This window comes from Zingiber officinale, chromosome 7A, assembly GCF_018446385.1.
Source record: "Zingiber officinale cultivar Zhangliang chromosome 7A, Zo_v1.1, whole genome shotgun sequence".
NCBI lineage: Eukaryota > Viridiplantae > Streptophyta > Magnoliopsida > Zingiberales > Zingiberaceae > Zingiber > Zingiber officinale.
The window spans coordinates 65174515-65192427 of NC_055998.1; the positions used below are offsets into that span (position 1 = coordinate 65174515).

At 41.8% G+C, this 17913-nt stretch overlaps 1 protein-coding gene across 1 annotated transcript; it reads right to left on the reverse strand.

The window, feature by feature from the left end:
• Nucleotides 1-6037: 6037 nt before the first annotated feature.
• On the reverse strand, nt 6038-9316 carry LOC122001452 (CBL-interacting protein kinase 18-like). Its single transcript, XM_042556197.1, has 2 exons — nt 9026-9316; nt 6038-7901 (listed from the first exon to the last, which is right to left on the reverse strand). Exon 2 carries the CDS (start codon nt 7607-7609, stop codon nt 6293-6295), a length of 1317 nt encoding a protein of 438 aa, XP_042412131.1. The 5' UTR covers nt 7610-7901; nt 9026-9316; the 3' UTR covers nt 6038-6292.
• Between the last annotated feature and the right edge of the window lie 8597 nt (nt 9317-17913).

Below are 17913 nucleotides of genomic sequence, written 5' to 3' on the forward strand. Positions count from 1 at the left end.
CTGAGCCAACCACCCACTTTATGGATGATAAATACATCCAAAGCAGCTCGCCAACGATGATAACTCTTGAGCTCTTCCAACACCTTATCACACTCGACTTCCCATTGAAATTTTGTAGCTCGATGTAAAACCTTGAAGAAAGGGTGGCTCCGATCGGACGACTTCAATATGAATCTTGACAAGGCGGTAATCCGTCTGATTAGTCGTTGAGCTTCCTTCAAGTTGTGTGGAGGGGGCATATCCTAGAGTGCCTTCACTTTGTTAGGATTTGCTTCGATCTCCTGCTCAATGACGATGTAACTGAGGAATCATCCACTCCTCTCTCTAATTATGCACTTACTTGAATTGAGCTTGATTTCGTACCTTCTTAGCATTTGGCAAGTCTCCTCTATATCTGTACAAAGGTCAATGGATCGGAGGGATTTTATCAAAATGTTATCGACATATACTTCCATGTTCTGGCCGATCTACCTCCGAAACACCTTATTCATTAGGCACTGATAGGTGGCTTCGATGTTATTCAATCTGAATGGCATCACATTGTAGTAGAAGGTTCCATTCGTTATGATGAAGCTAACATTCTCTTGATCCTCCTTGGAGAGAAGAACCTAGTGGTAGCCTTGGTATGCATCCAACATGCAAATTAGCTCACAACCGATCGTGAAGTCCACCATCTGACCAATGTGCAGCGGCAGGTAGTAATCCTTCGAGCAGGCCTTGTTCGAGTCTTTAAAGTCAATGCAGACCCACCATTTATTATCCAATTTGGAGACCAACACCACATTAGCTAGCCAGCTCGGGAATTGAACTTCACGTATGTGGCTAGCCTCAGTAGCTTTTCCACTTCCGCTCGGATGATTTGATTTTGCTCCAAGCTGAAGTCTCTTTTCTTTTGCTCACCGACCTAGCGTCTGGTTGAACATGCAACTTATATTGTGTGACGATCAACGAGATACCCGAGAGCTCGTGTGTTGCCCATGTGAACACATTCTGGTTTTGCCTCAGATAGGCAATCAACTCCGCCTTCTTTTCTGCCCTAGGTCGGCTGCGATGAATGTTGTGGCTTTCAGCCTGCTGGAATACACTTGGACTTCCTCTTTTTTATCATAGACCAACGCGGGAGGCTCTTTAAGAATTGCATTTACCTCCAGTCGTTGAGTGTTCTACGCATCCCATGACTCAGTTTTGACCATTTCAATGTAGCACTGCCGAGGTTGGTCACCTTTAACTTCTCTGACTAAGTTATCCACGGGAAACTTGATCTTCTGGTAAAATGTGGATACGACCGCTCGGAACTCGTTCAGCGTCGGTTGTCCCAGTATGACATAGTAGGAGGATGGGGATCCACCATAATGAAGTTCGTTGTCCTTGTCCATCGGAGCGGCTCTTCCCCAAGGGATATTGCCAACTAAGCCTGGTCGATTGGTAACACTTTATTGCTTGTGAACCCATATAAGGGCATCATCATGGGCTAGAGCTCACTCCACTCGATCTGAAGCTGCTTGAATGCCTTCTAAAATATGATGTTTGAATTTTCTATTTCTACGAAAGTATAGTGAATATTATAATTAGCAATTGTCTCCTTGATAATCAAGGCATTATCATGAGGGACCTTTACTCCCTCTAAGTCCTAAGGGCCAAACTGATCTCCGACCCCTTTGCTTTCTCCTTGCTGCACCCGATAACGTGTATTTCTAGTCATCGGGCATGTGACTTTTGAGCCCTATTGGAATCACCGTCAGCCGGGCCTCCCACGATTATACCAATATCGTCCATAGCAGAGTTACTTTGATTCTCTTCTTCCTAGGCTAATAAGTGTGATCGCTCGGTAGATGCCTGTGCAAGCCTCTCGTACTCTCTCCACGGGGGTTGTTATCGGAATTGCTCATCCCCCGGCCTGCCTTCCTCTCACTGTCCTCTTGATCGGCTATGATGACGGTGATCGAGCGTTAGGGACTAGCGGTGAAATCTCAAAGGTGTAGGTCGGCGTGGCTTTGGTTTGAGCTGACTAGTGTTATGTGTTGATCACCGATGATAGGAATAGAAGAGCGGCGTCCACGGTCTAGGCTCGGTGATCTTCGTCTGCTCGGCCTCCACATGCTGAACAACATGGGTTTGGGGCTTTAGGTGTCGCTACGCGGTGCTCGCTCGGGACCCCATGGGTGGCTGGTGTGTGTGGACCGCTCGGTGCTCTGGGACTGAGGCCAACTCAATGATCACTTCCTTCTTCCGAGATGTCTAGGCCTCTTCAATATTGATGTACTCGGTAGCCCGCCCAAGCAGATGATCGAAGTCTCTTGGGGGTTTCCTGATGAGTGATTGAAAGAATTCGCCATCCACCAGTCCTTGTGAGAAAGAACTCACTAAGATTTCCGGAGTGGCTGATAGAACATCCATGGCCACTTGGTTAAAGCTTTTAATATAGGCTTACAATGCTTCCTTGGACCCTTGCTTGAAAGCAAACATGTTGCCATTCATCTTCTGATAGCGGCGGTTGCTCGCAAAATGCTGAAGGAATGTCATTCGGAAGTATTTAAAGTTGCGGATGGATCTGATCGGCAATCGTTTGAACCACCTCTGTGCCAATCCGGAGAGTGTGGTGAGAAATACTCGACATTTTTCTCCATCGGTGTATTAGTAGAACGTGGCCATGTTGTCAAACTTGATTAGATGATCCTCAGGGTCAGTTTTTCCCGTGTATTTCCCGATCGTCAGTGGTCTATAATGATATGGCAGTTGGTTTTCCAAGATCTCATGGGAGAACTATCGGTTGATCTTCTTGGGGGAGTCGTCAAGCTGGGGCGCTTTCCCATTCCGTCAGTCCCGGACGAGCACGTCCTCTGACAAGGAATTTTGTCGTTTTTCCGCTTAGCCTTGCTCTTCTGATGATATGTGGAATAATGAAAGGTAGTAAGAAATTGGCGCGTTCGGTGCTTCTCCGAAAGTGCCAGTTGGCCTGTTGTTTAGCTTGCGAACGATTGGGTTTTCTGCTCGGCCTCTTAGATCAGCTTGCTGACATATCTTTGAGACTGCAGGGTCATTTACTCGGTAATCAGCAGCTGCCTGCTTTTGTTCCACCATCTTTACCGCTCGGGCTTATATCAACAGCTCCAGGTCCTCTTGTGTTATCATCACAGTAGTGAGTCATCCAGCGTCTTCCATCTTTTCATTTCGGATGTAGGTGAAGTTCCCACAGACAGCGTTAAATTTGTTCCTGTTAGAAAGCGAAGAAAATGGAAAGCTGGGGATATGGCTGGAAGTTTGAAGCAGCGAAGACTCCACGTGATCCTGCAACACAAAAGCGTCAGTGTCGGGTCAGGAAGGGGTTCCTAGCGTTGGCCTTCTGATGCTCAAGTTAGTCTCCATCTATGTAGAGAATAGCAAGAATGCTATAGCAAAAAAGTGTATAGAATGATAAAGTTACGCATACCCTATAGATGGGAACCCCTTTTATAGTACCACTATAGTGCATGTGTATATTGTTGGCCCAGGGACGCTGGAGGCGAACGTATTAGCTTTTTGCCACCACTATAGTGCATGTGCATGTATCTCAAAGCGTGCACACGTTTTCCCAAGTATTCTATGAAAAAACAAGTTAAAAAGTGAACATGATACCTTTCCTTAAGCGAGCATACATATCTCTTATGTAACAGTCTGGAAGCTTTTACCATACGATTTGCCTACAGAACGTGCTCTGTTGTCAGTGGTACAAACTTCCAAAAGGATACGAAGAGATATACGTGTGAGTTCTACTGTAGGTCGACTGGTGGCCGCTAGGTAGGGACATGCCTGCTCGGCTGTGCTACACCGAGCACTCTGCCTTTTATTTAGCTTTCTCATTGTCGGAGGGTTGCCTCTCATCCGGATAAACACTCCTCCCGCTCGACAAGGACGACAGCAGAGGGATGTACTGCATGTTTGTTTCTGCACCTCGAGTTCTCCTTTTGGCCTTGCTCATCCACTCGGGCATGTCGTCCGCTCGGTCATAACTAGCTCGTTCAGCCAACATTAACTCCATCTTTAACTTTGACTTCCACATCAGTCGATCTTCCTACCTTGGTGGGGCCTTTCTTCATTACTGCATCATTAATAAAAAAAATTGTACTTAGTTAATCAAGTACCAATGCTAAATTGAAGGTGAAAAAAAATCTCATAAAAAGGAAAAGAAAAGAAGATTAAAGGGGAGGAAAAAAAATAGCCTCTAACAAGCTCGAGACTGCAACCAAGGTTGTTCACAACCATAAGCAAAGTCACTGATACGATGATAAAGATAGTCTCTTAAAAGTGGGTTAAAGTAGTGAAAATTGGTAGATGTGGAGGTCAAAGTTAAATGATCAAAGTCACAGGATCGGATGGACTACAAAACCATGGATCGGGGGTGGCCGAGCGGGCCTCTATGGCCGGTCGAACGTGAATCCAAGCAATCGTCCTCCATACTTGCAGCCGAAGTCAAGAGCTAAATACTAAATTACCCGACCCACCGCCCTGACCGATCAAACCTTGGGTCCAATCAGGCAAAATGTGTCTCTCCGACAACAATAGGAATTAGTGAAGAGTAAGCTGATAGCTCCATTCAGAACGGATTAGCTGGTGATGTCTCGGCCAAGCATCTCTCAGTCGGCCTATAGCGAGATCCACTTACATACATTGTCTTACTCTTTTGGAAGTTTGTACCGCTGACAACAGAGAATGTCCAGCAAAAAAATAGTACTTTAGAACCCTCTATGCTATCACATCAGATATTTATGTGTCCGCTTAAGAAAATGTGTCATAGACACTTTTCAACTTGTCTTTTCCTAGGATTCTTTGGAAAACGTGCACATACTTTGAGAAACATACACAGACGTTACAATGGCACTATAAAAGGGAGTCTTCATCCATGAATCCACGATGCTTCATTATTCTACATGCTCTTTATTATTGTCCATTTATATTATTCTCATCGCCTGATCCGAAGACTTATTTGAGTGTGGAAGGTCAATGACAGGGACCCCTTTCCCGGTCCGATACTGATACTCCCTATTTTACAAGATAGTACTAAATCTTCTTCTAATTAACGTTAGAATCATATTTCCAATTAATCATCTTCTCGACTTTTAGATATAATCAATCACTGCTATAATTGCAAGTTGACTCATGCCTCCGAGATCACCTATAATCGCAAGCAAAGTTGTTTGTAGCCGTGAAGTCACCCTTGACCGCGATCAAGGTAAACCTCAGCTGTGAGATTGATCGCGACTATAAGAGAGACGATGAGGTTGCCCGCAACCACAAGCAAGGACGCAACCACAAGCAAGGACACAACCACATGGTCGCTCACGGGCATGAGGTCACCGCAATCATGAAATCACTCATGACCGCTAGCTGCCCCAGGGTATAAGTAAACCGATAATCAAATGATAAATTTACAACATAGAGCAAAGTCAAAATTCAGATAAAGCCTATAAAAAATATCCTTCCACACGAGGACTTGCTCAGCATTGAATTTATTGTTTCTCAATAGCGTGACTATTAAAGCCGATAAGATAACCTATTTCACCTTTACAACTCATGACTGCTATCTTCCTCTCTCACAACCATGAGCAACATCACACTGCAATGGGAGAGATTCGAGTGAGGCACTAGTTAACACAAAAAGGGAAGGAAAGTTAATTCCAATTTCAGGTGAAGACCCAATAAAATGATTCGCAAGTAGATTTTTTGTTTTTTAATCTGCGTTCATTATTTTATAATAGATAAATAAAGGAAACAAAAACCACCCTTATCTTCAAGTAAAAAGGGATAAAGGTATCCAAGGATAATGGTGTGATTATTAAATCCTCTATCAGATAACTGAAGATCTAAAATTCAAAATTTTCTCAAAAAAAAAAAAAATAGACTAAAAATGTTAATCATCTAAATAAACCCATTAGCATTTTTCAATTTACACTGATAATCAATAGAAAATTTTCATAAAATTAAACCAATTACCTCCCAGATTAATTAATTCAAAGAGCTGAATATCTAAATTACTTTTAAAAACAATAAACAAAACAAAGAAAGATAAAAGTTCCACATGAGATTAATAATTTAAACTGTGTAATGTGCCTCTCATAACAAGTATAAAACACCCTCAATCACAAAATTTTAAAGCAAGAAACTAGATGCTTAAACACAATTGACATCATAAGCATGCAATGAATGAGACATTATTTTAACAAACTAGCTAAGTGAAGGAGAATGACTAGCAAGTGAGATCCATATTACCAAACTGAACAGAAAAAGAGTGATGATCTATTTAGACTTGGAGCTCTCAAAATGGATTTAGATGACCTTGCCATCGCCAAACAATGTCAGTTAGAGCTGGCCTAACTTCTTTCAAACGTTTGTGGTACTCCCAAGTATCGCCATTTAAACCTTTTACTTCCACTAAATAAAGTGACGGGGAGACCTCAAAGATCTCAAAGTCAATGGTAAGGTCATCCTTTCCTTCTTTCAAGGACTCCATCTTTACAATTCCACCATCCTTCTTCTTCACTTTGAATTTTAACATTTTAGCCACCTCGTATAGCTTAGAGATTATGGCTGATGCAGACTTTTTAGAAGTGAACCAAGTCTGCTTGTTTTGGTTCTCCTCAAATAGGCCTGAAAGGTTAAACCCTGCAGAAAGAGAGATGATTTCAAAAGCATTCAAGTTGGTGATTTTAGTTGAATTATTTTTTTCCTCTGCAGCATTACTCTCTGGATTGTCGTGTGCTGTCGCTGCTTCCAAATGGCTGTTATCTTCTATTGGCTGCTTGATTTTCATTTTCCTCCCATCAAGCCCTTTTCTGAACCACTTGGTTTCCCTGATTTTCGCAATAGAAATCCTGGTACTTGGGTTAGGATCTAGGATCTTTGCAACAAGCTTCCTGGTACTGGGAGAGAACCAATGGGGGCATTTAAATTCTCCTTTCTCAATCTTCTTGTACATCTCCATCAGATTCGAATCTTGAAAAGGATAATAGCCAGACATAAGCACAAACAGAATAACCCCACAGGACCAGATATCAGCATTTGCACCATCATAACCCATTCTACTGATCACCTCAGGAGCAACATAAGCTGGAGTTCCACAAGTTGTGTGCAGTAGGCGGTCTAGCCTTTCTGAATCAACAAGGGTGCTTAAACCAAAATCTGAAACCTTTAAATTATCATTTTCATCCAACAGTAGGTTCTCAGGCTTCAGATCACGGTGATAGATACCTCTGCTGTGGCAGTAGTCGACAGCACTAATCAACTGTCGAAAGTACTTTCGAGCATCACCAACTTCTACTTTTCCTTTTGCAACCTTGCTAAACAGATCGCCACCTTTGACATACTCCATGACAAAGTAAATCTTGGTCTTGCTGGCCATGACCTCAAAAAGATGCACTATATTTGGATGCCTGATTAATCTCATCACTGACACTTCACGTTTCACCTGCTCCATGAGACCAGCCTTCACTACTTTTTCTTTGTCAATGATTTTTATAGCAACACTTTGGCCATCACTGATGTTCCTAGCATAGTACACCTTTGCGAAAGTACCTTTCCCTAATAGTCTTCCCAAATCATACTTTTGCATCACAACCTTCCCTCTGAACTCCATTTCTGCCAAGGCAAATGGTCAAAGAGAATATATGCTATGCTATTCAATTTTCACTGCATAATATTCTGAAAATAAGCGCAGAAGACTTCAACTGGTAAAACCGCTCCAGTGAATACGTTTTCCTTGCCTCTGGTTAATCTTTCAGGCAACTCCACATGGAGCATATGATGTGTATTAAAATGTTTAGTTTCAACTGGAGTTGTAGTCTCATTAAACTCCGAGAAGATAGCAGCCTCAGCATCCAGGCACATCTTTTAGCATTCCCAGTTAATACTTTGCGTTTGAATGTAAACTGTAAGGATAAAAATATAATTTAAGCAGGAACAATAGAAGAGAAGAAGGAAGATCAACTAGTTTGACCACAAAGGAAGAAATTTGCACGTGTATAAGCAAGGAAGCATAACCAGTATTTAGTTCTTAGCTAACACAAAGCTGATTGCAGTTCATAACATAGTTAAACACGACTTAACTAGAGAAAATTTGAGCATGAAGTAACAACTGCAGTAATTACTCTAAAGTCTAAATCAAAAGGTGAAAGAGAAAGAAAGTCTCGTAGTAATAACAGCAACCAGCTGATAAAGCTATTAGATGCAGAATGGCATGAAATGAAAAGAAAGAAAAGGAATGAACAAGTATAATAAATCACTTGGGTGTTCTAACATGAGGAAAAAAAAATATATTAAAGATAGTTTACACACTCCAGATTTAACCGACCTAGAATTGGCGTGAGCAATCTCCGATTTTGTTTCTTAATTTTCTTATATGTAAATCTACAGAAATTGGTTAAAATAAAGTACGAGTATGAGTGATTTACAGCAAAAACAAATAAATGAAGTTATAGAAGACTTTTCTGAACAAATAAAAAACACAGAGACAAGAGAATATACTAGCATATCCGAAGCTACTATGTCGATCGCCTGGCGGAAGGTAAAGTTATTGTTATGTGATTAAAAGGTCACAAGTTCGAATCCTAAAATCAACCTCTTGCAAAAAGCAAGATAAAACTGTGTACAATGAATTCTTCCCCGAAACCCCTCATGACGGGAGCACCGAGACTGCCCTTTTGTATCCGAAGCTACTATGTGGATAGCCTGGAAGAAAAGTTCCTTACCTACTTCCATAATCCATATAACCAAAAAAAACTTTTCATCAAATACTAGACAATACTTTTTACACAAAAAAAAAAACAAGGAGAGAAAAGTTTGTCACACTCTCAATGTCCCAAAAGAATCTACATTTATGTGAACTCACAATCGCAAAGCATCATGAAGATCCAAAACATTATCGACCATATTATTTAAAAATCGAAACTAGCTCGTTGCTTGTGCCCGTGAAAAATTTCTTTTTTTTTCAAATCTAAAATCACAGAGAGTCACAGACAGACAGAAAATAGACCGATAACAAAGTAGCTCCTACCTTCCTGGGGCGGCAGATTCGCCTCCCAGCCAACAAATACTCCGCCAAATCCAAAAGAAAACCCTCCTCAAAAGGTATCAGATGGCTGCAGCATCGAGAACTGAGGCGGGGAGGGAAGATTGGAGGAATCCTATATTAGGTCTCCGCTCTCTCTCTCTCTCTCTCTCTCTCTCTCTCTCTCTCTCTCGCTTCGCTGCCGGATGAAGCAGGCGATGGCAGTGCTTAAAACTCTCAAGATTACGCCGAGCGATATCAACGGTCGTGATTTCGACAATCCATGATGAACGGTTGATACTGGCTTGTGCTCTTCCTGACGAGGACGCGACACACCTTCCTATTTATTAGTATAATGAAGCCAAATTTGAATTGAATTGAATTCCATCGTTATCGCCACGTCGTCAAAAATACTTAATCAGGAAAGTAATAATAGTGAATAATTATTATTTTGTAAAACGAAGATACGACCAGGATACGACGCACATTAAAATTATGCGGTAAAATGTCAGTGTTTTTAAAGAATATTTTTTAATTGATTAATTTGAAGAATTTGAATTGGAAATTTGGGATGCAGACTTGACGTGGATAGGTGACGTAATCCCGATGGCTACTTGGTCATCATCCTAATCTGCCAAGTAAGCATTAGGATTAATTAACTATTGTCTTCTTGTAATTCTCTTTTCTAATTTAATATAATTTTCATAAATGATAAACTATCAATTATAATTAGGTTATTATATATTATCTAATTTAATTTGGGTCCTAATTAGAAACAAGATTCTAGTAAAAAAAAAAGGTAAAGTTTTTAAAATTAGTGAATTTTAAAGATATATCAGGTACAATTTCAAACCGTCCATCCAATATGAAACTTTTATAAAATTAAGAAAATTTTCCAAAAGTGCATTTTCTATAAAATAATACCAATTTAAAACTTTCTATAAATATGAATTTAGATTACAATTGTAATTGTTGGATCGAAAAGAGCGATCGAGCGGGGGGGAGGGTGAAAAGTGATCATTGAAAAATTGTTATCGAGTCAAAGTACGCAGCGGAAAATAATAACGAAAATGACGCTAACGCACCAAGTTTTACTTGGTTCGGAGCCTTTGTCGACTCCTACTCCAAGGCTCGCACGTGAGAGTGCTTTCGTTAGGCAATCCACTAATAGTTCGCAAAAGAGTTACACAATAAATACAAGAACTATAAAAAAAATTTACCGACAACAAGGAAAATAAAAACTGAGTCGCAAGTTGTCGAAGAAGCTTCACAGCGTCACAAGAGCGTCTTTGGAGCAGCGCATAAAAAAGCAGTTACAGAGAGAAGTTGTGTTGTGCTTCTGGGAAGACTGTTTATATAGGTAGTTTCGGGCGCCTAGATCCCTTCCGGGCGCTCGGACCGTGACGTCAACCATCCAATTAACGAGATCCAAGCTGGTGACAAGATTGATTTTGGGCATTTTGGGCGCTTGGACCGCTATCGGGCGCCCGAACTAACTTTTCCAACAGTCTTTTATTTCCTGCAAAATGAAATTAATCCGAAACAATAAAACTTATATTACCCTGCAAAACAAGTGTTAACACAATTATAGTCAAGAGTAGTAATTAGATTCTGTCTTCTCGATACCAGAATCTATTTAAGCTCAACTTAAATTTTCCAAATAGATCTAAGTTGGATCGGCGCCTACTGTTCTCTCAAACGGGAGACGCGTCCTCACCAAGTCACTCTCCTCTAGTGACTTACCTTAACTTACCTCTTTGCCAGACATCCGGTCAACCTGTCTGAACTTCATGCCAGCTATTGGTTGGCCCATTGACCAAGCTAGACTTCATGCCAAATATCCGATCAGTCTGTTGACCTATCTGGATTTCATACCAGCTATCCAGTCAATCCATCGACCTAGTTGGATTTCTTGTCAGATATCCAGTCAGCCCGCCGACCTATCTGGACTTCTCATACACACTAAGTTAAATCATTAGATCACATTAAACCTAACTTAACTTGCTTTATCATTCATCAAAACCTGGGTTAGACTGTTAGTGCAATCTACACCAACAATCTCCTCATTTTTGATGCAATGACAACCTGGGTTAAGTTAGGAAAAAACAATATGCAAAAATAAATGACATGATTTTTAAGTTAGTCTTGTTTTGATGTTATGTTTGGTGTTTTGCTAACTTAATCCACCTAACCCTCCACCTTTAACATTCATCAAAAAATAAGAATAGACAATACATGGAAAAAATTGGCTAAGTAAAGTAACCAAAAAAAACTTTGACAATAAAAAATTTTCAGGATTACTTGGGGAGTTAAAAACATCATAGGAAATAAGTTAATTAACTTGAAGAGAATTTTTAAAGACATTTTTGATAAGTGATTTTTTTTAAAAGTAAAAACTTTATGTCAGGATTTTTAAAAATAAGGTGATTTTAAAATTATTTGCCAAATCTACAAATTTTTCAAAATATAAGATTTCCAAAAGATATAAAAATTTGATAATTCTAAGTTTTTGTAAAAATAACTTTAAAGATTAGAAAATTTGAAATTATTTTCAAAATCTACTAATTTTTCATAAGGTTTTCAAAAGAAAAGTTTTTGCAAAAATAACTTTAAGGTTAGAAAATTTAAAAATATTTTTCAAACTAAAAATAATAAATATTTTGAAAATAGGTAGATTTTTTAAGATAACTTTTTGAAAACATTTGAAAAACTTTTTTTAAAAATGTCTTTAAAATAATATTTCAAAAACTTAAATAGTGGTCAAACTGATTTACAAAGCTATCATTTAAAAACACTAAAGGTGATAAAGTTAAAATGTTTACAAACTTTACAGTTTTGTAAATGCTAGTAGTAAAAAAATGAAGTAATTTTCAAAATTTTTAAGTTATTAATCCTCCCCTTGAACCTGATATTATTTCAAAATAGACAACTAAAAAATGTCCTTAATTGTTTAACCATTAGTTACTTACTGACTATCAAAATATAGCAGTTTTCACTTGGTTAATTAGGTTAAGTTAATTTATCCAGTTAGTATTTGACTAAGCTGAAAAAACTTAACCTGATTACTATTAGTTTTCACTTGCACTGATATAAGCATCTTAAGTCCAGACAATCTGCTTATGCATCTCACCCCTTTCTAAGTTTAGCAATACATAAACAAAGTAGTCCTAGTGTGTTGGTGAGATGCTCAAGTCCTAGATCTATAGGAGTAAGCTTTCTAAGGGTTTGATCTAGACTAAGGCTAAAAGTAATTTTGAAAATTCTAAAAATAAGAAAAGTTTTGAGAAAAATAAATAAAGAATTTTACCCTAGAATTTTAAAGAATAATTTTTTAATGCAATTTTGAAATTAAGAGTCCAAGTCTATTAAGCACATTCCAAATTATAACAAATAAACTGAGAAAAGCTGACGGTAAATAGTAAGTCAAAAATGTACAATGCATAGTAACAATAATCAAGGTAAATACAAGTATACAATAATAACCTAATCTACTGTGATGATGATGAGGGTGGTTCGGAACCCAGAGAGTGCAACATATCTATCAGCTCAGTGTGACGAGTCCAGTCATCCTCGCGAGAGCTAGACAGGTCCCGTCGAAGATTGGAGACATCCTACCGCATGTCCCGTCGAAGATCGGTGACATCCTGTCGAAAGCTAGTCACAACTGACCAAGGCCAATAACTCGATCGGCTAGAGTGCGAGGGGTGGGACGTGCTGTAGGGGGGTCGCTAAACAGCGCGACCATGACCTCCTCCCCCTTGGCTTCTAGCTATGGCTCGACGTCCGAGTCAAGTTGGTGCTGGCCCCCCTCTGCTAGGACAAGACACCCTCATCATCTATATAAATACCATCTAAAGAAAAGTTCCTAGATCTTACCATGTCAAACTCAGTCAGGGCTCTGACATCACCTCTGGTGACATCAATACCTAAAGAGGCAATGTATGCGGTCAAGATGTGGCAGTAGGGCATGTGAACCCGTTTGCTGGTGATGAGTCCAGTTGAGTAAAGACTGACATGAAAAATATGTAAACTAATATCTATATCTAATCTATGACAGAAGACATACAGTAAAAATGAGTGAAAGGGACGCATCATCACGATGTCGAGAGTGGTCAACGGTAAAATGCAAGAGACTAAGACCCTATAAAGGACATAGTCCTAGACTCTAAGGGAGACTGACCTAAATAGGGTAACTGTGGGTACTCGCTCTCCCTCAAAAAAATATGAATAGATCGTATCAAGTGTAATGTACGAGTACGGATCACCAAATGGTGGATCCCTAGGGGGGTAACACTGAAAAGTGCATGTAGATGGGTGTAATCCTAGAAATGTCTGAATGATAATAGGGGATAGTGTGATATCAGTACCAGTTACCCTAGTGGTGTATGTAAAGTCATCTATTCTAACTAGGTCATTGTACAGTTCAGCACATAAACCTATATTAACTGAACTGGTACAGTAAACCAGATGCTGCAGATTGCAGTAGTCAATAACCTCTACAGCAAGAATACATGAACGCATAAAAAACTATCTATCTAGACATCTAGACTCAGTGGCGGATCCAAACAAAAAAGGAAGAGGGTGCCCAAAGAAGGGAGATGGAGCTTGTCTTCCTTTTCACTGCCCCTCGGACTACAGCATACTAGTGGAATTTTCGGGAGTAAGGGGGTGCTCAAGCACACCGCCGCTCCCCCCTAGATCCGCCACTGCACCTAGTCTATATAGGCATATAGATAGTGGTGGCAAACCTAATCCTAAGTTCCTTAGTAGGAGACCTAGGGTCAGTACTAGTAGTAGAGGGTGCGACACTAAGTTTAGAATGTTTCCTAATTTATCAAAGAAAACTAAACTAAACATAAAATACTAAAATAAAACAATTAAAAAAAATTAGGAAAGGAAAGAAAATTTACCGATGTATCGTTAAAAATATTAGAATTGACGATCTCGGTTGTTCCACAACGGTGTAGTAACCGGAGGATGAAAAAAAAATTTTAACTTTTATTCCTTCTGCGTTAAAGCCCGATGAAGGCCTTTACAAAAGAGAAAGATAGAAGTGCAAGGCTTTGGGGGCGCCCCTGCCACCCCTTTTTTAGGGTGGTTCGGGCGCTCGAACAGGGTCCGGGAATGCCAAGGGTGCCCACCCTTGATTTCTGATTTTTTTTTAAAAAAAAATTAAGTTTAAGTTAAATTTTAAGTTAATTTTAATTTTAAATTAATTAGATTTGAATGTTTAGTTAATTTTCCGTTAAGTTTAATTTAAGTTAAATTTTAAGTTAATTTAATTAAGTTGGTTTTTTATTCTAATTTAAGTCTTATATTAAGTTAAATTTTAGTAAAGTTAATTTTTAATTTAAATTAAGTTAAGTTTTAGTTAAGTTTAATTTAATTTTTTAAGTTTAGGTTTTTAATTTAATTTTTAAGTTTAACTTAAGTTTAATTTAATTTTTAAGTTTAAGTTGAGTTTAATTTAAGTTTTAAGTTTTTAATTTAATTTTTGAGTTTAAGTTGAGTTTAATTTAATTTTTAAGTTAAGTTTAATTTAATTTTTAAGTTTAATTTTTTAATTTAATTTGTAAGTTTAAGTTGGGTTTAATTTAATTTTTAAGTTTAAGTTAATATTAATTTAATTTTTAAGTCTGATCCGGCGGTAAGAACAGGGGACCCTCGTTGTAAGGGATCAACGTCACGTGGAAGTCAAAGGGTCAGTCGGTCCATCGAAGAAGGTCGGATCAAATAGGCCGACCGGAGAAAGGGGTTTGACCGACCGGGTGGCCGCCCGGTGTTTAGCCGATGACAAAAGACACCCCGATGGAAGTCGGGGTTCCGGCGCTCATTGAACAAGATCGTAAGGCCGAGCGGACGGCACGCTAGGCCGAAGACATGAAAGCATACTGCTAATAGTCACCACAAAGCACATTACCGAGAATCTCCCAAGTAAACCACCTTGAAGGTCCGGCCGGACGTAAGCAAGGGTTGTCCGGACGGATGTTCAGCAGAGGGTAGGGGGAAGAAGACAACGGACATCTTTCTCTGATAGCAGGCATGTTCTATGTTCAGGCCATCCCTAAAATCCTGCAGCAGAAGGATCCGCTGTCCCATCAAAGACGTGCTAAACTGTAGCAGTATGGTGTCAGGTAAGCTCCTCTGACAAGCCCACACTACGGTATGGGAAGGGACACGTGTACACCTCGGTATGTGTGCACTCGCTTCTCCACAGCCCTATATAAAGGCCCTCACCCTTCACCTGAGGTACGCGTTCGACAACTTTGGAGCCACTTTTTCACTGCTAGCTTGCCTGACTTGAGCGTCGGAGGGTCGCCGCCGGGAACCCCTTTCCGGCCCGACTTCTGTGCAGGTTCGCCGGAAGTTCGTGCAACCAGTCGAAGACCCACGTCAGCAACCGGAGAGCGCCACGTGCTCAGCGTCCGTTGATTCAGCTTTCGGACAGGATCAATTTGGCGCCGTCTGTGGGAATGCTCCTGCATCCGAATGGAAGCACTGGACGAGGCTGGACGACAGCACACAGTGACGCTTTCCACGGAGGAACTCGACGCTTTGATCGAGTTGAGGGCCGCTAAGCTTGTGGAACAAAAACAGAAGGCAACAGCTGATCGACCAGAGCAGCAAGCAACTTCAGCATCTAGTGGCCGAGCGGAAGCACCCCCAGCCACAGTTCCATTCCATCGGGCTCTCTTCCGCACTCCTCCTGAAGCTGCAGCAGCTAATCGTGATAGAGGCTCTTCGTCAGATGAGGCACCAATGCGGGATAACAGAAAAGGCAAAGCCCCCCGAGCGGATACCTCGCCCGAATGGGTCAATCGTCAATTTTCAGAGGCTATTCTACGAGACCCTCTGCCCAAGCACTATATGCCTCCGACGATCGGCGAGTACAATGGAACCACCGACCCGGATGATCATTTGGGTAAATTCGACAACACTGCTACCCTTCACCAATACACCGATGGGGTGAAGTGTCGAGTTTTTCTAACCACCCTCTCTGGATCTGCTCAACGGTGGTTTCGGAGGTTGCCGGACGGATCTATCACAAGCTTCAAAGACTTCCGAACGGCCTTCCTCCACCACTTCGCAAGCAGTCGGCGCTATCAAAAAACCAGTGTTAGTCTGTTTGCCATCAAACAAGAAGCCCGCGAATCGCTCCGAACTTACATCCAGCGGTTCAACAGAGTGGCCATGGACATTCCAACGGCCACCTCGGAGACCATGATGAATGTCTTCACACAAGGCCTCGTGGATGGGGATTTCTTCCGAGCACTCATTCGGAAGCCGCCTCGAGACTATGACCACATGCTACACCGGGCCAACGAATACATCAACGTGGAGGAAGTGCAAGCGGCCCGGAAAAAAGAAACTCCAGCCGAGCGGGCTCCTCCTGCCGAACGAAAGCCTCACGCTGCTCATCAGCCACCCAGAGGACCACGGGCCGAAGCAATTCGTGCTCATCCAAGACCTCATGTCCAAGAAGTAGCAGCCGAGCGGCCCAGGACAAAAAAGAGATGGACCCCAATGTTCTGCTCCTTCCACCGGACGGACACACATAACACCAGGGATTGCCGCAGTCTTCCTCTAATCGCCCACCCCGTTCCCAGAGGCGGCGGTCGTCGGTCGCCATCAGCCGACAGGCGACAGAGGCCTAGTGAAGCCGATCGGATGGTAGCTGACAGACGACAACAACAGACTCCCGAGAGGCATCGCTCTCTGAGGCGGGAGAATCTCCGAATGTCTAGGGAACGTCCCCGACCATCCGCTCGGGAAGAAGAAAATAGAAGCAATACTTCCCGAGGCGAGATCAACATCATAGCTGGTGGGCCGACCGGAGGAGACTCCAATTGAGCAAGAAAGGCCAGCGTCCGGCAGCTCCAGATCCATGCAGTCGGCTGTAGCCAAGAGCGGGCGAGCGGACCTGACATCAGCTTCGGGCCCAGGGACTTAGAAGGAATTGAAGTTCCTCACGACGATGCTCTGCTCATCAGAGCGGTAATAGCCAACTACACTATTCACCGCATTTTTATTGACACAGGAAGCTCGGTCAATATAATATTCAAAAAGGCCTTCGATCAACTACAAATCGACTGAGCCGAGCTGCTGCCCATGACAACCCCCCTCTACGGGTTCACGGGCAATGAAGTTCAGGCGGTCGGACAAATCCGGCTGGCCATATCGCTGGGAGAGGAGCCGCTCAAGAGGACGCGGACAGCAAACTTCATGGTGGTCGACTCTCCCTCATCATACAACGTCATGTTGGGACGACCGGCGCTCAGCGAGTTCCGGGCGGCCGTCTCCACCTTCCACCAGAAGATCAAATTCTCCGTCGAAGACAAAGTGGGAGAAGTACGAGGAGATCAACTAGCAGCTCGGCGATGCTACGTCGAGATGGTCCGAGCAGAAGCAAATTCCGCTCGGAAGTCGCCACGGATCGAGGTGAATGCTATAACTGAAAAGTCTCCCTCTTTAGTTTATGAAGAAAAAGAGGAAGTGCAGATTCACCCAACCCGAGCGGAGGCCACAACATTCGTTGCGTCCGACCTAGAGGCAAGCCAGAAGCAGGAAGTGATCAAATGCCTCCAGAGAAACTGTGATGTCTTCGTCTGGTCGACGCACGAGCTGCCCGGAATTTCACCGAGCATAGCGCAGCACGAGCTACATGTCCGATCGGACGCTCGGCCGGTGAAGCAGAGACGGGCGGAAGTCGAGACGCTTTTGGAGGCTGGCCATATACGCGAGGTTCAGTTCCCGAGCTGGCTGGCGAACGTAGTATTAGTCTCCAAGCCGGGCAACAAGTGGAGAGTGTGCATAGATTTTCGGGATCTCAACAAAGCTTACCTGAAAGATTTTTATCCTCTGCCGCGGATCGATCAGCTGGTGGATTCCACCGC

Excerpts from the sequence above, each read along its gene's own strand:
- LOC122001452 (XM_042556197.1), bottom strand. The coding sequence starts at position 7,609 with ATGGAGTTCAGAGGGAAGGTTGTGATGCAAAAGTATGATTTGGGAAGA.